Below are 22,230 nucleotides of genomic sequence, written 5' to 3'. Positions count from 1 at the left end.
AAGATGACGGTCTCAAAACTTATAATTTTGGTCTAAAAAATGCGACGAGAGCATAAAATTCTTTAAACAAGAAAATACACCTTGATTTTGGGCACATAAATATTTTTAAAATCTAAGTCAAAAAATAAAAATATAGGAAGAATTTTTTAAATTAATCATATTATTTGTTTTAATTTTATATATACATTAAATTTTGACTTAGTCATTTTTATAAATGTTAATTTACTGTTTTTTTTTTCATTGGTAGGACTGAGTCTCGAACCCGCGTGCTTGCTTACACAACTTAAGCGGCGTCTCTAACTAAAGCGCCACGGGAAAACTTTATCCTTCACATAAAATATAACATGTTTTTTATTTCCTAACAATTTAAGATTTTTATACTTGTATTAAGAACTGCATTTTTTTAGATTATTAATCTTACTATAAGTAATATGGTCTTATAAAGATCATATTTTAAGATCAAAATATTTAAGATAAATGTTCTTGATATTAGAAGTTTATATAAGAAGCTGGTCCTTTTTATCAGTGTACCCACAATCCCATACACAACCCATGCTTTATAAGCACACACACACAGGCACACACATGTCGTGTGGTCTTCTGTTGGTCTTGTTGTGCGGTGTGTATGGTTGGGTGTGTGACTCTTGGGTGGATGGTTCTGGGAATTGGGGGATTGGCCAGGGGCTATATGCTGCGGCTTAGCCATTAAACTGTGCACATTATTAGTTTAAGTTCGTCTGGACTTGGGTCACTGCTACGATTAACCGTAATAGGCGTCAATTGGAAAATTGCCACTGATATGCCACACGACCGAGGCGATGTCTGAGACTGAGACAAAAGACAGAAAGAGAGAGAGAGAGAGAGAGAGAGAGAGAGATATCTATTTGTGGGAGTGTGTATATTTATTTAGAGTAAAACCGGCACCCTGGAAATGTGCAAGGCTAAAGTTGGCGACACACAAGGTGTACAAATATAAACAGAAGCCGACAACAACAATGCAAGTCACATTAGGAATTATCTCTAACTAAGCGAGCAACTAGTATATATATTATCAACATAAATGGCTATTACTTAGTCCAGCAACTTTGAACAGATGCCAGCGAAAGCGTTTAGATAGGCAACATTAAAATTTTTAAATTAATTTAAAAACATTACAATAATAAACAGAGCCATTTTTAATATTTGTTTATTATTTTGCTTTGTGTATACAAATGATATTTTTTTTAATATGCACTTTGACGTTAATCACTTAATCAAATGCTTATTAAATAGCTTATTTAATATACATTTTATTAAAATTACATATAATTTATCGAAGTGCATCTTTAAGATGCTATATATTTAAATTGTAAATTTTAAATGCTCTTTACAGTATAAATATTAAATAATAATAAATAGCATTTATTTACTTAAGCATATAATATTCTAATATAATAATATTCACACATTCAGTATTTGAATTCATATGCAGGCTGAAAATTACTCTCATAAAATAAAGCATTTCCTTTCCGTTTTGCTCTCAACTCTTTTCATTTTATTTTGTGATTTGTTTGAGGTTGGCTTCTGGCTTATGTAAATATTTGATGACACTTGTTAAGGCTGAGGAACTTTGAGCTACATATCGTAGTATTTGTGAACCCATTTATTCTCCGGTTCTCCCCCTCACCCTGTAGCTCATTTAAAATTCAATTTATTTTTGGCAAGCGTTGGAAAACAAAATAGAAGAAAACCAAAAAAAAAAAAAAGGGAAAAGCAACACAAAAATTTGCATTACTTTTGGCATTGATTTGTAGCAAGCGAGACGAGTTTTGAGATACGTATACAAAGACAAAAGATACAGATTCGGATACGGTTTACTTAGAACTTTTGCAATTCTGGTCGCAATTGTCTTAATTCGAAAATTGCAGCTTCGCAGCTGTAGACAAATTGTAGCCATGCACGAGCACGCATCTGGCAATGATAATCATGAGCTGTATCTCAAAGATGCGAAAGCGACGTCGAGGTTGACAGATTTTACTTATCTGTTTGCCCATCGTTTTCTGATGGGGAGGTAAATATTTGTTGTTGCTGGCAAATTTGTTGCCTTTGTCAGAGCTAACTGTAAGGCATGTGACACGATGACAGAACGGACGCTTGACCTTTGACCCTGTCGGCATTGCGTGCCTCAGTCCAATAAACGACGCTGCATTAAATTCATCAACGCATCGCAATGCGACATTTAAATTCAGCTTCAACTTGCAAACATTTTTAATAACCTCTTGACCATTAATAACATTAATTAAATTACATGTTTATTGTCATTATAATTATTATTATTATGATTAGCTAATTGCGTTTGGAAAACACAAATACTCAAAGTATTTATTTAGGGTATACAAATAATTTATTTTGATTGTGATTAAACCGCAGATCGCTGACTGAAACTGTGGCAGACGCAGCGGACGCGACAAATGATGTCGGCGTCTAATAAACCAGTTGAGGTTGTAACAAATATAACCACAACAACAACAACATCAGCAACAACAGATAGACAGACTGTCAGCAGCAAAATCTGAGATCACGTGCGGTTTCTCCCTGATAGTAAAAAACTATAGCAAATTAGCATAAACAACTACAAGATAACTTGTAAATAAATCTAAGCTCTCATCTAAAGAGAGCTATAAAAAGGTATATATATCTTAAAAATAAATGGTAGAAAATAAACTAGAATTTTAAAAATTTTAAAAATTATTTGTGTTATTGTACAGGATATTTTCTAGTCGTGCTTGCTTGTTTGATTATTTGGTACACGTGTGAACACAGCTTCAATCTCGCTTATGTTGTCACATTATTTATTATTATTGTTATTTATTTTTTTCCCAACCAGGTTGTTGACTTATATTTTGGTTTACCCGTCCAATTGGCGGCTCATTGATTGCTCTTAGCAAATATAAACTTAATTATTGTGGGGGGTTTAATTCAAATATACGAAACGTGCGATTGTAATTTAATTGGATTTTTTCCCGTTTCAATTCAAATTATATTGAAATGATCAACAAATCCCACACTTACAAATAACTCGCGTCGATTAAAATAATAATAAAGGGTATTGCGGGTACTTACATTATGAACATTTATGTTAATAAATCATTTTTGTTGTACTTAATAAACTAGAGGTTGATATGAGATTAACTCAGCTCTCACTTAAAATACGAGGATAATACTTGGAATAGCTGTTTCTTGGAAATAACCAATGTTAAAATTAAATCATAGTGTAGTCTATGTATATTCAAACTGGCAGACATATGCTTAGGATGCCAGATGAAATAGAAAATTAATTGAAACTCTGTAAATACAGATTATCTGTTAAGTTCTTTAATATACACAAATTTATGCATATTTAAGAGAGTATCATACATTCATTGTTATTATAATTACTGCTTATTAACCAGTCAGTGTCATTGTTTATTTTTAACAATGTTGACAAGTGAATGCATAGACAGCTCAGCTAATTAGGATTTCCAGTCAATTGTGACACAGAGCGACAGTCAGACACAGAGACAGAGACAGTGACAGAGACGGCAAGTGGAAGATGAAGAGAGACAGAGCGTTTGTCAGTTGTGCTCGTATTTAAATATGTATCTTATGCACTGGACATGTGGCAAGTGTGTCAAATTAGCAGTTGCATAGATGCAAATTGGTAAAATGCTAATGGAATATTTGGTACCCAATGGGACCGAAGCAATTACAAAATGTGAATAATACCAAATTGTATTTTAATTAAATTAAAATTGTATTTGCCAAATGCCGAATTAAATGTATTGCCACACACACTCTCAAATGAGTACATAGACACGTTATGCAATTAAATTTATACACACACTTGAACACACCCACACACACAGATACACCCACATGAAAATTCTCTTGCTAAGCTGCATGCAAACATTTAAACATTTTTCTGTTTGCCTTGTAGCACTTTAATCAAGACAGCTGATAGCAGCAGCAACAACAACAACAACAACCGAAACAACAATAATAAAGCAATAATAACATTGCACAGATCTTGGCCAAATTTGGTTGCCAACTCTGGCGCTTAATTTTCCATTATAAATCATATGTAAACAACAATTTTTAATTGCCAAAGCAAACAAGTTAAAACCTTTTAGCTGAACTGAACTTGAATATACCCTGCACAGAGATAAGGAAATTAACTTAAAACTTAAAATATTTTAAGGCTTAATTTAGTGTGGAATTTAAAATAGATATTATAAAATAGATTAAAAAAAATGTATCTTACACAGTTAATAAAATTCCGAATATTTAGCTCAAATACGCTTTATTTAAAAAGTTTTATTTAATACATTTTCAAATACAAAAATCTAAAAATCTAATCTGACAAATATGCTTTATTTAAATAATTGTATTTAATACATTTTCAAATACAAAAATCTGTTAAAAGTTTGTCAGTTTAAGTACTAAAATATCTTTACGCTTATTTATTTCATTAACAGGGTATTTTGAAACTAGAACACTGCAATTTATTGTTGTACGGTTGTTGGTATTTCTAATCTTGGGCATTATAGGTATAGGCAAATATGGGCTAGTGTTCTAGGCGTCATTGACTGAGCTCTTCTCATTATCAGCTAGATTCAAAAACTTTGGGCAAATATGTAATTGTTACCGACTTCGCACCTTGGCCAACCTTTTCACCTGTTCATCCGAAAATTCGAGCAGTTGCAGTTGCAGTTGCATGTTGACTTCATGAGCTGCAAGTTAATCGAAGTGTCAAAACAAAAGTCTGTCATATAGTGTAGACAAGCGGAAAGTGTGAAGAGCGAAGCGGATTACCGGCATTTGTCAGTTTGTCAGTTTTTGAGCTTATTTATGATGTCAGTTACGCTCTCACAGCTAAATCACCAGCATGCAATTAGATAAACACACTTACTGCCAAGCTATTATTATTTTATATAATCAAATGTTTTGAATTTGAATTTACGATGCAATAATTTCGCTTAGTTTATCAGTTTATGGCGTAACAAACAAAAGCTTCATCAATCAAACTGATCACAGTTGGCAATCAATCGACGAAAGGCCAATTGCATGCCATAATTTAGCCACAGTTACTAACCAGTTAAACACATGAGATAAGAAAACGTTGACACTTACCCTATGGAGTAAAAGAGGCCCGTCCGAAGAGGTCTTTAAGTATCCGATAAAATTAAAGAATTTATAACACTGTCTATCGAATTTTGATTCACACTTAATTATTGATTTATGAATTTATGAGAGAACGAAAATCGTAACTCAAACTGACCTTCAAACTAAGACACAGATACAACTGATAGATACACAATTCACAGACACAATGCACTTTCGTTGAGTAAACTTTTCAGATTCAGCTCCACATTCACAAATAAAGCGGATTTATATGGCGTATTTAGGCTTTTAATTAACACTTCCGCGACGTTTGATTCATGCGCTTCACTTTAAGCTCTGAGATTTGTTTCTTTTCTTTTCTTTTCTCTGTCTTTTCTACTGCTACTTAAGTGGCTTCAATTTAGCCCTGGAGGAGTCTTTTCCAGTTGGGCGCCACACGCTTTGCCACAAAGCTACTCCTATAGTACAACAAACCGAACCGCACGATCCAGCTGCACAAACCCAACTGACTGGAACTGAACCGCCAACGATTCACACTGATAAGCCCAACGTTTCACACTCGATCTACACTCGCTCACAGCCCAGAGTTGAGCGTGATGAGAGCTGTCTCTCTGGGAGTGTGCGTGTGCGTGGGAGAAAATTGTGGTGAGACATTTATCGCATGCGAGAACTGCGCAATTGCAAGTGGAAATAAAGTTAATTGTTTAGAAAGGATTTGTTTATTGAAAATATATTAAAAATATTAAAATATAATTATTTGTGAAATTGCAAGTGGGAAATTAAGTTAAGAGTTTAGAAAAGATTTGTGTTTTGAAATTATATTAAAAATATTAAAATATTATTATATTGAAATGAAAGTGTTTCAAAAAATATAATTATTTGTGAAATTGATACAAGTTCCTTAGAACGCGTTATGTTTAAGATAGTTTTACAGTTTTTAAAAAGAAACATTCTTTATGATTTTTCAAGGGAAATGTGCACTTCCCTACATAATATTTAATTTATATTCTTTAACAATAAATATAAAAATAGTATTTATTAATATAAAAATATAATTTTAATATAATAAAGAGTGTAATAGAAAGGTGTTCTATTATATTAATATTGTAAAATTTTTCAAAATATTTTTCCAAAGAAGAAAAATACTTTCTATTCAAAGAAATTTTGTTTTTGTTAATTCATAATTTATACATCTTTTCGATTATTTAATTTTTTTTTAACCTTAAAACAATCTAATTTATTTATTTATTATTTAGCTTACACATATTTTATTTATAGCTTTCTTAAAAAAAAAAACTAACGAAAAAAACGCTTATTAATTTGTGATAGAATATTCGAAGCTATGTTTATTTTTCGAATACAGCACAAATAATGAAATGGCATTAAGAAACCGAATTCACTTAGGTTTAACTTGACTGCAGATGGATTTCGGCAGACCTTTAGTTGATCTCCAGGTGATTTAGATAACTGCTTACAGTCCCGATCCTCTGTTCTCCTCGCCGAGAATGTACTTGTAGTAAGCGTTGTTGAGCTGCTCCAGGAAGACAAAGGCGAAGACAGTGTGGGGGGCAATACGAGCCAGATAAGGCGTAAATCCCTTCCAGAGGGAGAAGAATCCTTCGTTTCTGGTCACCTTAAGGATGACATCGATGGCACCGCTATATTCGGGCTTGCCATCGATCACCTTCATCTGCTGGATGCGCGTCTTGGCCATGTCCAACGGCATGGACGCCACTGTGGTCAACAGGCCGGAGCAAACGCTGGCGCAGATGTGCAGAAGAAGTCCCTCATCTATATACTGACGGAATGCACCCTTGAACTGGGAATAGGAGGCCAGCTGAGCCATGTTCGTGACCATGGCACGACCCGCAGTCGGCAGACAGCCGCGCCAGAGCGTAAAGAGGCCCTCCTCCCTAACAATCCTGACCATGGCATCGGCGGCATTCTTATAGTTGCGCCTCTGACTCTCTGGCAGGCGATTGTCGGCCATCATGCGGATCAGGGCCACCTCCGAGGGATTGCCAACCAAGGCGCCACAGGCTCCGGCAATAATACCCATTATCATGCTACCCAGCACTCTAGGCGACTCATTGTACTTGTTCCTATAGGCCTCCACCTCCATCTGATAGACACCCATGCGAGCTGTGGTATACGTCGCCTGACGCAGCAATCCGGCACTGAGGCCATTGTAGAAGGCCAAAACCCCTTCCGCCTGGAGCACTTTCCGTATGCAATCGAAGGAGCTGCTATATTCCTTGGCTCCCGCTGCTCCCGCCGCTATCTGCATGCGGGTCTTGACCAGGTCCAAGGGCTGCACGATTACAGTAGCCATCATGCCGGCGGTACCACCCAGCACATATTTCATAAAGTTGGGAATGGTCTTCTTATCGATATTGTAGGCGAACACCATTTTCGATTGGCTAATGGTATCGGTTGTTGACTTCTTTGAAAAACTAAGAATTAATGAATATGTGAGTGTTTGTATTTTGCTTAAGTGTCGTGTTGAATATTCACAATATTGAAGTATTCGAAGTGACTTTAAAAGTAAACATCTACTTGGATTTCTTAGTTATCGATTGGCCGAATTTGGGTCAGTGCAGCATTGATTTTTAATTGGACCAGTTAACAGTTGGGCAGAGCAACAGTTCAATTAACGATCCTATATAATTTTCCGCACATGTCAGATAATTGTCGAACTTTGTCTTTAAGTTGGCCCACAAATTAACAGGGCTCAGTCAAATGGCTCATTATCTGTGTTTTGGCCTGGCTGTCATCATTAGATGAGTACACCAAATTGTTTGCCAACGCGTTCGAACTGCAATTAGAAGATGATCCAATGCCAATCTACCACTTAAGAGGGGGCTGTGTGGGCGTGGCACTCTGCAATTAGACAGGCCAAAACTGTTATGTCAGGCAGAGAGAAAAACCAAAATATGTACTTACAAATACCAATATCGGCAACTCATTGCGGGCTAATTAAGAACTCATGCGGCTGGCAACAAACACGCAACAACGACAACAACGCCAACAACGACAACTTGCAACGTTGTTGATTTTCGCGTTGCTCATACAAAAATCGCATGCAGCAGTCGAAAGTGTCGACTAATTAGTCGAAAATGGTGCGTGTCTCGGCTAATGGGATTTAGTTAATTGACAAATCAAAGCATACTTTCAGGCTGACTCTACAAAATACAAAATTCAAATTAACTAACATTTTTCGCTTGATAGGGAAGTAGAATATGAAGAAGAGGCAGAGAATAATGAATGTGCCATGCCTAAATCGAAAGCAAAGTAAAAGTGGGACAGCAAATAACAAGAGCAACAAATACAATCAAATCAATTACAGATGCCAAATGCCAATTGTGAAAATTGTAAATAAATATTTCAACAAATGACAACAAGCCGGCAAACTACATATTTACGACAATAAATCAGATCATATCGCTTGCTGCGGTTGCCGTAACCGCTCCCGAGCAGCCCTACAAGCGTGTCATGGAAAAGCTGCACTAATACAACATAAACAACAGCAACAATAACAATAACAACAACATAGCACTGACAACGAGATGACTGTTGATAAGCCAAAAGGAAAGGAGCGGGCAGAAAGGCAGACAGTCAGAAGAATCGCAATGGAAACCGCAAAAATGTACGTTCAGGCAAACCGAACTGAGGTGAAGCTGTAGCTAAAAGCAAAATGACAATAACAGCTGCAATTCAAAGTATGGTGAGTGGAGGGGGGTTAACAGCGTACGAGCGACAAAAAAAGTACACACAAAAAAAGTATTAAGTGGCGAACCGTTAAGAAGTCATTGGGTAGACTAAAAAAAAAAAACCTGAAACAGCAATGAACCAAACGTAGTCAACAGCGACGTCAGCGTCGCAGCGACTGAGCAACTAAATGCCGCAATTTCTGGCGTAAACAGAGCAAAGAGCGAGAGCGCCAAAAGAGCGAAGAGAGAGAGAGGGAGAGAAAAAGAGCGTGCATGTAATTGCGCCCAAGCTCGAGAGTAAAAGTTGTTAGCGAGCGAAAGCTGTAGAAATAGAATATACATAATGTAAATTGATAAATAATTTATTTTAATATTAAATTTAAATATGACTAGACTTTCGGTCTCTCTGCGCATAATTGTATAACTTCCACATGGAACAAAGGCACTCAAATATATGTCACCGTTTATTTTTGGTGTTTTATTTTGCTTAAATATTTTTTAAAAACTGTTAAGGCTGCTGACTCTGCAACAAGTTCAACGCACAGTGTAATAAACAGTTATAGTTAAACAATAAATCAATAGTTAACAAGAAGCAACAACAACAACAGCCACGAATTCTAAGCAAACACAAACGAAAGACTTAAGCTCAGAACTTGCGATCGCTCAAATGATTTCTCTCTCTCTCTCTCTGTCTTTTTGGTGAGCGCCACAGCTTTCGAAGTCGATGCTTTTCGAACTCGAAAGCCAAGCTGAAGTAGCAGCAGCAGCTTGCAGCCAAAATCGTTGGTCATTCATTCGTTAGTGAACCGTCGTGCGAGTTGTATGTGGCGCTCTCTATGGGCCTGATCGCGTAAACGTAATCGTAGCGTCTTCTTCTTCGCTGAAGAACGAACGTTTTACAAGAAAATAACAACAGCAACAACAACAACAAGAAAGAAAATTATTGCTCTCTGCATTTTGTTATATTTTATACTTGTATTTATCGCTGTGTGTGCGTGTTAACATTTGCATTTGAGCCTTTTGTTATTTTCGGCATTGTTTTCGTCTCATTTTCGCTGTGTGCTCCAAATTGACGTCGTTTGTTGCATTCGTTTGTTCGTTCGCTCGCTTTTTAAATGCATCTTTCGTTTGGTTCATTTCGGTTCAGTTCGGAGTGGTTCGCTTACAAATAATTACTACTGAGCTGCGCTTAAATTGCCACTGTGTGTGTTGTTGTATAAGAAATGTGCAGCAGCAGCAAATAAATTTCACTTCAAGTGCTCGAAAAGTGTTTCAAAAGCAATAAGAAGAAAATCAGATAGAAAGAGAGAAGAAAAACGGCACAAGTTCTGTTTGCCATGTTATTAACATTGTGTTCATAATTCCCTTGTATGTACAAATACAAATACAACAACAGCAACAGCAACAACTATGCAAATAGAAAGCAACAAATACAACTACAGTCAGCGGAATAATTCAAGCAACTAAACGCAGAAGAGGTAAGCAAATGCACTAATCATAGTTGGTACAATTAATTAAGATAGTTAATAGAACAAATCAACTGCATAACTGTTTGATTATTATTATACCCTGTAATACAGAGTTGTGAGATAGAAGCATATTTGATTACTATTATACCTTTTAATGTAAAACTGTAAGCTAATTTGTATATTATGAGCATATTTGTACACAGTAAAAAATAGATCATTTTAAATTCAAGTTTAAAAATTCTGAATTTTTAAGTGTGTATTCAGAATATAACTAATTGAAATATATTAATATATGAAAAAAGGCATAATATATATTTTATTCAAGTACTCCGATCAAAATATTTACTAAGACAAAGAATTCTACTTTTATCTTCCTTTTTTTTTTCGTTTTTGTATTTAAGAAAATCCAAAATCACTTAAGTTTTGTCCCCGTTTGGGATTAATTTTTATCCCATATATATTTTAGCTTTTGCAGGGTATCTGTTAGATAAGCCATTTGTTTATTTGCGCTAAAAACAGAACCTGAATGAACCACTGCTAATGAGCCAAATTGTGAACGTTAGAGAGCTCATTTCTCTCATTTGTCTCTTTCCACTTAATATATTCATTAATATACATTTCTCTTTGACGACGATTTGCATATCGCATTCAGACAGCTTCATAATTTACAGATTCTCTGTCTCTGTTTGTATTGTAGAGTTGAGTTGTTGGCTATAAAATATTTGTATTTTGAATGGACTGCATGCAACCCGAAAAAAATAGCACTTGCTGCACGATTGAACTTTAAGCCGCATTCTTCGCTTCATCGGCGTCTTGGACGCGTCTATCAGTTGAGTCGACTCGAGTTGAGTTCAGGTTGCAGTTGGAGAAGCTGGCCAATTTTATTTTTATTTTTCGTGGGAACTATTGACTCTTGTCTAGTCTCTGGTCTCTTGTCTCTTGGTGGGTCTGGGGGCATTAGCTGGCATTTTGCCGCGACGGCACACATTTTACTAGCCTAGACGAAACTGGCTTTCAGAACAGGAATTTCCACTCCTACAACGAAGCGACTGTAATTGACATTTTTGAGTAATTGCAACGGTTTTTCATTTTGTCGGTTTTTACTGGGGTTTTTTTTCACGTCAAATTCTTTGATTTTTAATCGTCAACAATTAAGGTCAAATATTAAACTAGAACTTAATTAAGCATTAACTATAACTATAACTATTTGTACAATTAAAGTAATGTTGTTAGACAAATATCTCGGGTCCATAGATGGTTACAGTTGTTTGTTTGCTGGCACGCGGCTTGGGCGGCGTATTGGGCGCCTTAATGGACGTTCCAGTGGTAGCAGCGGATGTGGAGCTGGCATTGGAATTCGTGCTGGAACTGGAGCTGGAACTGGAACTGACGTTCTTCCGGCGTCGCAGGCTGCGCAGCTCGTCGCGTAGTTGTTCCTTGTAGACAAGCTCCCGTTTGCAGGCCTGCAACTCCTCCACGCTGCAGTGCTTCAGATGGCGAATGGTCCGCGAGACGAGGCCGTCGATGATGTGGATTTTGGTGCGGGACAAGCGCGTGGGTTCGGCATGGCGACGGGTCAACTCGCTCTGATACTGGAACAGCAAGTAACCCACGCTGGGACGAGCGCCACGACGATGATTGCCATTGTTGTTGTTGTTGTGGCTGCTATTGTTAACACTGCGTTGGCTTTCCATAACTGACAGTTCGATTGGTAACTGGAAATTGAGCGAGCGAGCGAAGCGAAGAGCGGATGTGATTCCTTTGCTGTTTGCGCTGTGAATGATGTCCTGTGGTACTTTACCAGGATTATTTATATCTGGGGCGCTTAGCACAGCACCTGCTACCTGTTGGCCAGCCCTCGCTGACCTGGCCCAATGCAACGACAATGCTGGCTGACCTGTCAAATGCGTAATTACCTGGTGTGAAAGTGCGAATGCTTCTGGCTTCTGGCTTGACCTGGGTAAAACCCTTGAATTTTTCCTTTTGTTACCTTACAAAGTATTTCGCAAAAGTTGTTAAATATTTGACAATCCAGGCAAAAGTGGCTAAGAACACGTGTGTACTTTTTGTGGGTAGCTCCTTGATTTATTTGTTATTTGGCCAACATCAAATATTTATAATTTGACCTTTGCAAGACGAGACTTTCAATTCTTTCGAAAATGTAACAAATACTGTTTGCTTCTTTTTATTTATATTATTTTGTTGCATAATTACTAAGTGGGTGTTTTTTGCCCTTTGGCGCTACTCATAAATAGACTTAAATATATCTTACTTTGGCCAAGTTCTTACCCTCGTCTGAGAAGTGCTTATTAAACATTTACTTCTAAACGTATCTCTGACCCACGCAATGTTCGTAAATAAACTGGTGCCTTGAATCCCACAATTTTAATAGACGAAGTATATTTATGTATATTCGTATTTTCACTTAGTTTAATTGACTTGGCAAAGAGCGCTTTAAGTAAATTTAAACTTAATTATGTTTTAAATGTATGCCGAAAGAAAAGTGAAAATTCCTTTCTATTGTTTGTCTGCCACTCAACGCTAAACGCTGCGACTTGTCAAAATTCTTTTTAAATATGCACTCTGCTACAACAACAACTACAACAATAAGCGTAACAATTATAACAACGCATAGCGACCCTGAGCATTTCCAGTGAAAGTTGACAGGGCGCAGTTTAAGTTTAGTTTTCAGATAAATATATTTATTTTTCTTCTTTATGTTAATGCGTCTTAAAGCTCTGCTCTCTTAAGAGTGCTGCTCGTATATAAACATAAAAAACATATACTTATAATGCATAACTCAGTGCTAAATGCTGTTGCCCCACGGGGCAGCAAACAAAGATGTTGAACAAACGAATCGAGCCACAAAAGTTCAGACAAAATCCAATGGAAATGAGCAACGATGCGTTGATGATACAATAATCATTTTGTTGACTTGATTATAATGATTGTCTGGCCAGCTGACCGACTTAAATCATATGCCTGGACACGCACAGTTCCCCCCGTCTTGGACCCTTCTCTTGGGTCTTGAGGTTTTGGGAGCGAGCGTTGAACGCGTTGAATTGGAAGCTGTCTGCAAGCTGTCAAACGCAGTCGAAAACGCTGCCCGCATCGGTAAATGATGTACTCATAGCTGTGGCCCTGCTTTTGCCTTTGACCTTTGCTACCTGACCTCAAAAAGTGTGCCCCTGTGAGGGGATTGAGGTGAGGCAAGCTGGCTCATAAAACGCTGATGCGCCGCATTTGCTTAATCCGGCGCGTGGTCTTTCCCAAGTTCTTAATCCGACTGCGAAATCCTTTTGTTTTCCTACATTCCAGCTACTAGATGCAATTATAAAAGGATTATGCCATTTATGACCTGTCTGCCACACACAAAGACACACAGAGACACAGTTTGCAGTTTGCCACTTGCATATTTCATTATGAGGCACTTTAATGAATTACCTGGAAGTTGTTAAGTGCAAAAGGCAACTGAAGTTCTAGAAAATGTTCATGCTAATGATGCCACATGTGCATGTTGACATATTTAAATGTCCTCGAGTGTTTGTCATATGCAAATACGAGAGGAAAAGGCAACAAAAATAGATGACCTAAATAAATATTGAAATGGAACCCAAAAAAAAAACTATAACAATATGAACAGCTCTGTTTAAAAATCTTTAGAAATACAACTTATAGCGGCCCTATTTATTCGATGATGATCTGTGACCTGTCTTGACTTTGGACAAGCTTGTGCATGCTTCGTTGCATGCCACAGCTGCGCTTATGTGTACATTTATATATATTTATTATGGCTGGCTAACCAAACGGTTAGCATCCAAAGTGGATTAGGCTGGATTAAGTCGCGAAATATTTTGGCACAAATATTTACAGTTCCCTGACCTGCAGTGTACACTGTACAGCAGGTAGCTTCACAGGTAGCACACACTTGCATTTAAGCCCGGCCCAAACGGAGCAACGTCATCAGTTGGCCAAGTGCAGTCAATGCAAGCATAACACTTTCACTCTGCAACAGCAACATCGAAGAAGAAGAAGACAACAACAAGTTGAAAGAAATGGAGCACGACAGACTAATTAAACCGACAGTCTCGTATCATTTGTTCCTGTATCGTGAGGAGTTGGCACGACGCAATGCACGACAGTTGCGACTGTCGAGAACGAAGATTGAAATCACAGACGAGCTCATCTCGAGAACTGTGAAGAACGTCAAGACCTGCAGCATGGATGATCTCAAGGCGGTGAATCGAGAGCTGATCTTCAAAAAGAAGCTGCGACGCAATGTCTCCAAGTTGCGCAAGGAAGCCAAGTTGGCGCGAAAATGAGAGAAGAGAGACAGACAGACAGTGAGAGAGAGAGAGAGAGATTCAATCGATTGTATATAACTTTTTGTAAATAAATATATTGATAAGACTTTTGCATTAAAAACACTTAAATTGCATATTATTATTTTGAAAAACTTGTTAATTTTATGGTCTATAAAAAAAAAGAAGCTTGTAGCCATAAAAACTGGTAGCTGAATCAGCAAAACGCCACACAAAAGCAAAATGTAAACTTCTCAGACTCGGACTAAGGCAAACCGAAGCAAAAAAAAAAAGAGATAAAATATATATATAAAGAAAAAAAGTCGTTTGCATTGAACAAAAGTAAATGGCTAAAAAGCTAAGCAAAATGAATTTCATGTTAACGGCAAAGCAAAGCCACAAAAAAAAAAGAGACAAATAGACAAACACGATGAAACTGAAAACTAAAAACTGAAGCTGAATTTGAATCTCAATCTCAAGCTGTTCGCCGTCCTTTGGACGTCATAACAAATCCAACCAGTTGCAATTTTTAATTTTGCTTTTTGGTCAGCAACTTAATTAGAAATTGCAAATGCAATTAAAAAGCAAACGCACCAAATGCCGCTGCCAATGTATTGAAATAAATTAAAAATATATGTATGCTGTATAAAAATATTTATATTTGTATTTGTATCTGGCTGTGAATGCCATGAGAAACCGAAACAAGTTCGCTGCATAAATTAACTAAAGTCAAAGCAACAAAATCAAAGTGCCACAATCCAGCTGAAGAGAGCAAAGATCAGAGTTTATTTAAAGCGACCATAAAACAAGAAAGAACAGTTAACTCTGGACTAACGTTAATTAAATACACTAACTAATATGCATATTATTTTAACTGTTCTTATATAAGCTGCACTTTATAGTCACTTCGATCTTAACTAAATTCGTTTTTTAATCAGTGAAATTACTTGTGATAACTTTAATTGAATACAATATATTATATGGTTATTTGATGCCATAATTTGATTCAAATAAAATTAATTGAATTTTAGAAAATTCCAACAATGGATTTTATTTAAAATATCTAAAGAAATAGAAAAGTTTTCAATTAACTTCTTTTACAGTGCTTTACAGCTTTTAATAAAATTACTATTTTTTATTTTTTGAAATATATACAAGATTTTTTATCCATTTAAATAATAATTCATTTTGTTAAGTAATCTTTAGAGTTTCAGTGTAATAATGGTAGAGAAACAACACATCTGTTTACCAGCAACTACATAATTTATGTTACACTTTTAATGCTCACAGTTAGGGTATATTGTAAAGTTTAGCAACTAGTAACAAAGTCACGATATAAATAAAGAGCAGTCTGTGTTAAAAGCGAAACAATTTTTTCTGAATTGCTGTTGGTTTTTTCTTGAAGCTGCAAAATTTATAACGTGACATTGTTGAATTTATGTGCCCAAAATGTTGTAATAAAACTTGAGCACAATTGTTGTTGTTGTTGCTGCTGTTGTGCTGGTTAGGTTAAAGTCGCTTCGACTTCTTGGCCAACTGTCAGTTCGACTGCATGACGGTCTGACTGTTTGGCGAGACTGGCGCCAGCGTTCAAAATAATTGCAAATATCATTCTCGATTCAATAATTGACTTAATTATATATTTATAAATCTACTTGAAATTCTCTTCAAAAATTCTTTGTATAACTTTTGGCCAACTTGTTGACCCGTGACAAACAAAAAAAAGAGAACTTTTGATTTTGGTTATTTATCTTAATTAATGTTTATGAATTAAGCACAATAGCAGCAAGATTCCAGATTCCATATTCATTGTTGTCTGATTGATTCGGAAATTGGACTGCTCTTAAGGCATTCAAATCCCGACCATAATCTGTGCATTTATATATTATTAAATGCTTTGTTTTTATATTTCATTGGGCCCTCTCTAGCTGATCTATATTGAAGGACAGGTCGGCTTAGCTTGACAAATGGGAATTTTGTGGCTTGGGCCATAAAAACGTACAACAAAATCATCAAATCACGACTCGAGCGTCGTTTGATTGACATGCGCAAAAGGCACAAAAAAAAGACACGAAAAAAATAACAACAACAACAACAACAAGCACTACAACAACTGATTGTTCATAATTAAAGCTAAACCCCTAGAGCAAGAATTTCGCAATGATTATGTTGCTGTTTCTGTGGGTTGCCGACAAAAGCAAAGAACTAACCGACCAGCAAATTATCTCAGACCCGTAACAGTACATAGTTGTACATAGAGACAATCAGCAATACTTACATGCAACAGTTATACACACAGAGAGAGAGAGAGAGGGAGTGAGGGTGTGTAAGAGACAGCAACAACTTAACGCCCCGCAGAGCGAAGCAGACTGCTTATTAACGCATAATTAGCATATTTAGTCTTGCTCTAAGATTGCGTACAGAAAGCTGTCATATCAAGCTGCCATTTCCATACCTCTTGACCCTCCCCCCCACTCCCTCACACTGCTGACCCCTCTTGCCAGCTTTGGCTATGCCACAGCCACAAACTTGTGCCGCCTCGTTGATATTGCCAGCGATTTGTCGATTTGTCACACAATTTCAGAGTCGATGCGAGCTTAGTGACTGTTTCCCCATCTCCCTCTTTCTCTCTCTCTCTAGTGCTCTGTCTCTATTTACATCTTCCAGCTGCCAGAGTGTTTGTGGTCATTGCAATTTAAGCCTCATTTAGTTGCAGCACTCTATTACTTGAAACAACCTGCCGCCCACCTATCTCCCTCTCTCTCTCTCTCTCTTACTCCCTGTCTGTCTCTCTCTCTCTCAGTTAAAGCTGTTGTTGCTTGTACCATTCACTTTATGAACAAGCAACAACAAACAGCCGACAATTGTCGCTTTGACATTTAACTACAATTACTTTTTAGTGGTCTTTCGTTGGTTTTGTTGCTGTGACATTTTGGCCTGCTGGTTAATGAGAGAGAGAAGCTGAGAAGAGGGGTGGGGGTAAGGGAGCAGACAAGTTGTGCTTGTCCATAATGAAACTTGTTCTAATTAAAATACGAGTATGCACACTTTTTATTCAAGGTGTTGCTGGCAATTAAATTGAAAATTATTTGCAGTCAGCCAAGTTGTTGGAGAAAAGTCATTGGCTCTTTGGCAAATAAATCAAGGCCAATGATAAAAGCATTGTCTCATGATGCGTGCGACAGACAGCCATGAAAATTGGCACGAAGGATTCACTAATTTGTCTTTAATTTGGCTTTAATTGTAATGAACCAGAATTGGCAAAAAGCAAAGCAAAAGATTTTTCCAGTTTGAACTCCTCTGACTGTCTAAAGGCCAAAAGGCTTTAAGGTGTGGCTGTAAACGGCTTTTTGTTAGCCTATTTTGGCGTTAGGCGTGTTTGTGGGTTTGGGCGTGGCTGTGGGCGGCTGTCGAGTTGTCGTGTTGCCGGTGCTGCATTACCGATTGCCTTTGGGCCACAAAGTGAAACTGGAACTTGAGCTATGGCAAAAACTGAAAACTGTCTGACTTTTAGTGCAGGCTGTTGGTGTTGTTGTTGTTGTTGTTGGTGGTGGTGCACGTTGGCTCGTAACTTTGGCATTTATAATATTTAATCATATTTGCACGAGCTGAGGGCAAAAATGTCGCGATACAGAAACAACGCAAACTTATGGACGAATACTTAATGGCACAATGCGGGGCGGCATGCAGCATGTGGCAAGTGGCATGTGGCAGGCAGCAGCAGCATCCACAGGCTGCAATTTAAGCGTTTTCATTTTTTATTCATGCATTGCAAAGCATTTGTAGCTCATTTGCATTTGTGCTTGTTGTTGTTGCTGTTGTTGGTGGAAGGAAGAAGCTGGCTGGTTCGTCGATGTTGTTGTTGGTGTCTGTAATGCAATTTGCTGCAAAATGAAACCGAACAAACCAAGCGCTGAGCATTTGGCAGCATTAAATTTAATTTTATTAAAAAACTTTTGCACATGCTTCAGTGTGTGTGTGTGTGTGTATGTGGGTGTGTTGTGTGTGTCTAGTGTGTGTGTAAGTGTTGCCTGGGAATTGTACAATTGACAACATGAGCGAGTTGCTGCTGCTGTTGTCGTTGTCGCCGCATGTTGTTGACGTGCATGTTGCCGCCGTTTGCCGTTGTTGCTGCTGTTGTTGTCGCAGCTCATGTTGTAGCTTCGCTTTTTGTTTTATTGCGGCCTGTGCGGGCGTGTCGAGCTTCGCTGCTTGCTTTGATGACAGCAGCAACAACAACAACAACAACATCTACAGCAACATCTATAACAACAACAGCAACCTCAGCGACGACAACAACTCCATGAAGTTTTCAGTTTCGTCGAGTGTTGGCAACGAGGCTGAAATTGTTGCAATTACGAATACTTCTACTTTTTCTTGCTATTCCTTTTCGTTGTTGCTTGCACTTTTTTTACTTTACTTTTTTTTGTTATTGTTGTTTTGCTGTGGCAAGCATAGACAACGCCTGTGGCAAGCCGGATTCATGTTATCGTTATCGATATCGACTGTCATCGAGCTGCCTTGTGGCATCTGCCACCTGACTGGTGTCGTTTTGCATATTCATTTATTTGCTACGCAAGGACATCATCGACGTCGTCATCAGCAGCAGCAACAGCAACAACAGCAACAACAACAATGATATCGCAACGGTTCTCATCATCATTTGCATATGTTACATTTTATTTATTGTGGTTGTTGCTGCTTGACAGTCGCGTTTTCTCGCGCCGCATTACAACACAGCACAAAATATAACTCATACGCAGCGTTAACCTCGGTGCTTTCTTGCTGTCTTCTCTGTCTCTGTCTCTGCCCTCTCCTTCTCCCTCGCTCTGCCTCTCTCTTTCTATCGCTGGCATTGTTGTGCGCTGTATTTATAGCAGTTACGTGAGACTTTGTTTATGTGACAATTGCTTTTTGTTCGTTATACATATTTTGTGTATCTTATTATTTCTGTTTTCTTTAACTTCTTCTTGTTGTTTCTTTTATAATTTTGATTGTTCGCGTTGTAATTTATGCCTTTAAATTGTGCAAGAAATTTGCAAACATTTATTAGCACATTTGGCGGCCATATTAATGAGTCAGACTTCGAAGTGCAGTGAAAAAATGTGACTGGGGGAAGCCTCGCAAGTGCATTCAGCTTAATGCTTTTATTAATATGTATGGCTGAGAAATATTATGGAGCAGTAAGCGAGAAATAATTGAAAAAAATATGGAAAATATGAACATATTATAAAACATAGGAAGAGAAACAAAGGAAGAAGGAATATATGACAGTCATGACCAAAAAAAATAATTTTCTAAGCAATTAAAATTTTGATGCAGAATCAATTTAGAGGCCAAATAATGATCAAAATGATATTCCGCATGAAAATCGGTTGAGTTTTGGCAAAGTTATGACACCTCGAAGTTATTGACAAAAGTCTTAAGGGGTAGGTATGGAAAAATATGATAATGATGACCAAAAAATGAAATTTTTTAAGTAATTAAAATTTTGATGCAGAATCAATTTAGAGGTCAAATAATGATCAAAATGATATTCCGCATGAAAATCGGTTGAGTTTTGGCAAAGTTATGAGACTTCGAAGTTATTGAAAAAGTCTAAAGGGGTAGGTATGGAAAAATATGACAGTAAGGACCAAAAAATGAAATTTTTTAAGTAATTAAAATTTTGATGCAGAATCAATTTAGAGGCCAAATAATGATTAAAATGATATTCCGCATGAAAATCGATTAAGTTTTGGCAAAGTTATGAGAGCTTGAAGTTTTGGATAAACTGTTAAGGGGTTGGTATGGAAAAATATGACAGTCATGACCAAAAAATGGAATTTTCTAAGTAATTAAGATTTTGATGCAGAATCAAAATAGAGGCCAAATAATGATCAAAATGATATTCCGCATGAAAATCGGTTAAGTTTTGGCAAAGTTATGAGAGCTTGAAGTTTTGGATAAACTGTTAAGGGGTTGGTATGGAAAAATATTTCAATGAAATTACTGTGGATCTTAAGCTGTTTCTCTAAATATTCTTAATTTTTTTTTACTTTTTGATTTATTTCTCATATAGTTTAAGATCTACCCTCGCTTCACACTCTAAAGCTATTTGCTTTGCTTGTTGTCTACAAAATAATTCAATAGCTCTGCCTTCTGTTTTGCCAGCTCATTGTAATGTTGTTATTGGTCAACAAAGGCAGAGAATATCATTTTCGCCTTTTGATGTCCGATTACAGGCAGCAACAGCAACAACAACAAGCATAACTAGAGCAGCAAAGCATGGCAGCAACAATGCAAAAGGTACAAAGGCAACAGCAGCAGCAGCAACTATTATGACAGCAAATAACTAAGGCAAGAGCAATTTGTTGCACACACATACACATAGAGGAAGAGAGAGAGAGAGAGAGACACTAACATATATAGAGCTAGAAAAGACACCAAAGTTATAAATGTAGCTGTAAGACAACTCAATGCTCGCTGCTTGGCGCAAAGTTGTCGGCTATGAAAAATGGATCTGCTCCAGAAGATTTCAGTAATCTCGTTCGTCACACTTGGCCGCTCAAGTACGAATTTATGAAGCCCCATCAGAGTCAGCAGCAAGCCTGCTTCTCCCTTCCTTCCCTGCCCCTTTCAACTAGAGCAATGGACTGAACAAGGGCTAAAGCTGAAATGTCCAAGCTCAAAAGTTTTATTAACTTGTAACGCTTGTTGCGCGATCTCGAATGAATGTACTCACTTTTTGAAAGAAATGCACTCAAGAATGTCACGCGCGACTGAGCAAAGTGTCAGCATAATCAAAGTATCTATATACCTCCAGCAGTATGTATCTAACTATCTTGTATCTATAAGTGTATGTATATGTTGCAAGTTCAATAGATTGCTGCAGCAGCCATTGTCTGAGTCGGAGATGGAAACAATGCGACTGCGACTCGTACAGGTGAATTGGTCAATTAAAGATTGCCGCAACTCATTTGCATGCCAAGCGTCTCATTTGCGCCTTTTGCGAAACCACAAATATACCCCCTTCAATGGGCGAAAAATGCCAGCAACATGGGCGTTGACTCTGCCTCAAAATGTTGCAATCCCAGACAATTATTATGATGATGACGTTGACGTCGAGCGTAATGAACTTTTGCAAAAAAAAAATAACAGAAAAAAATTGCCATACCATTTACAATTTACCATTTACGATTTACCTTTGTTTTGGCCACGTTTGCGAAAGGGCCGCTCTCTTATCAGACTGTCGCATACCTTTTGAGCACTTAAGGCCTGTCCAATTGCCATTTCGGTCATTTTGGCTGACAATCACTCTCACACACACACACACATACACATTACGCCACACAATCACACACACGAAACACCCACATATTTTTCAATTAATTAAATGTAAAATGGTTTTTCTTGTTTCGCCTCGTTTTATGCAATTTACAGTTTTACAATTGACGTAAAATATAATTAAAATCGTTGGGGTGCAAAAAATAAAATCCCGTATACTCCCAGTTCGCTTACAGTATCAATACCCCCCTCTCAATCCCCTCAAAAGAGGGGCAGACCCCTCGTTGCGATGCGACGCATTCAATCAATGAATTGCAGACAAAATGCACTTTTATTGCATTTAAC

At 37.3% G+C, this 22,230-nt stretch overlaps 4 protein-coding genes and 1 long non-coding RNA gene across 12 annotated transcripts in view; 2 read left to right on the top strand and 3 right to left on the bottom strand.

Annotated features, from left to right (window-relative positions):
• The window catches only part of LOC117788614, a 70,937-nt gene extending 65,266 nt beyond the window's left edge, over positions 1–5,671 (bottom strand). For all 6 annotated transcript variants that reach the window (XM_034627425.1, XM_034627426.1, XM_034627428.1 and 3 more), the window contains exon 1: positions 5,145–5,671. The gene's annotated coding sequence lies outside the window, so the exon portion shown is untranslated. The remainder of the gene's footprint in view (positions 1–5,144) is intronic.
• A 787-nt stretch (positions 5,672–6,458) lies between these two features.
• Positions 6,459–7,629, bottom strand: LOC117788619 (mitochondrial 2-oxoglutarate/malate carrier protein-like). Its single transcript, XM_034627437.1, has one exon. It carries the CDS (start codon positions 7,547–7,549, stop codon positions 6,611–6,613), a length of 939 nt encoding a protein of 312 aa, XP_034483328.1. The 5' UTR covers positions 7,550–7,629; the 3' UTR covers positions 6,459–6,610.
• A 2,193-nt stretch (positions 7,630–9,822) lies between these two features.
• The window catches only part of LOC117788626, a 68,035-nt gene continuing 55,627 nt past the window's right edge, over positions 9,823–22,230 (top strand). The window contains exon 1 of the long non-coding RNA XR_004617778.1: positions 9,823–10,327. This is a non-coding gene — a long non-coding RNA (uncharacterized LOC117788626). The remainder of the gene's footprint in view (positions 10,328–22,230) is intronic.
• LOC117788620 (serine/threonine-protein kinase pakG) lies at positions 11,448–12,326 on the bottom strand. 3 transcript variants are annotated; one of them, XM_034627440.1, is made up of 2 exons: positions 12,235–12,326; positions 11,448–12,113 (listed from the first exon to the last, which is right to left on the bottom strand). In XM_034627440.1, the coding sequence occupies exon 2, from the start codon at positions 12,010–12,012 to the stop codon at positions 11,548–11,550; it is 465 nt and encodes a 154-aa protein (XP_034483331.1). In that variant the 5' UTR covers positions 12,013–12,113; positions 12,235–12,326; the 3' UTR covers positions 11,448–11,547. The 3 variants fall into 3 exon arrangements, with proteins under 3 accessions (XP_034483331.1, XP_034483329.1, XP_034483330.1); XM_034627438.1 differs by having other exon boundaries at positions 11,448–12,091; positions 12,156–12,323; XM_034627439.1 differs by having other exon boundaries at positions 11,448–12,091; positions 12,235–12,320.
• LOC117788625 lies at positions 14,353–14,644 on the top strand. The gene has a single exon (XM_034627444.1). The coding sequence runs from the start codon at positions 14,374–14,376 to the stop codon at positions 14,638–14,640; it is 267 nt and encodes an 88-aa protein (XP_034483335.1). The 5' UTR covers positions 14,353–14,373; the 3' UTR covers positions 14,641–14,644.

This window comes from Drosophila innubila, assembly GCF_004354385.1.
Source record: "Drosophila innubila isolate TH190305 chromosome 3L unlocalized genomic scaffold, UK_Dinn_1.0 0_D_3L, whole genome shotgun sequence".
NCBI lineage: Eukaryota > Metazoa > Arthropoda > Insecta > Diptera > Drosophilidae > Drosophila > Drosophila innubila.
This window is presented reverse-complemented; position numbering and strand designations above follow the sequence as displayed.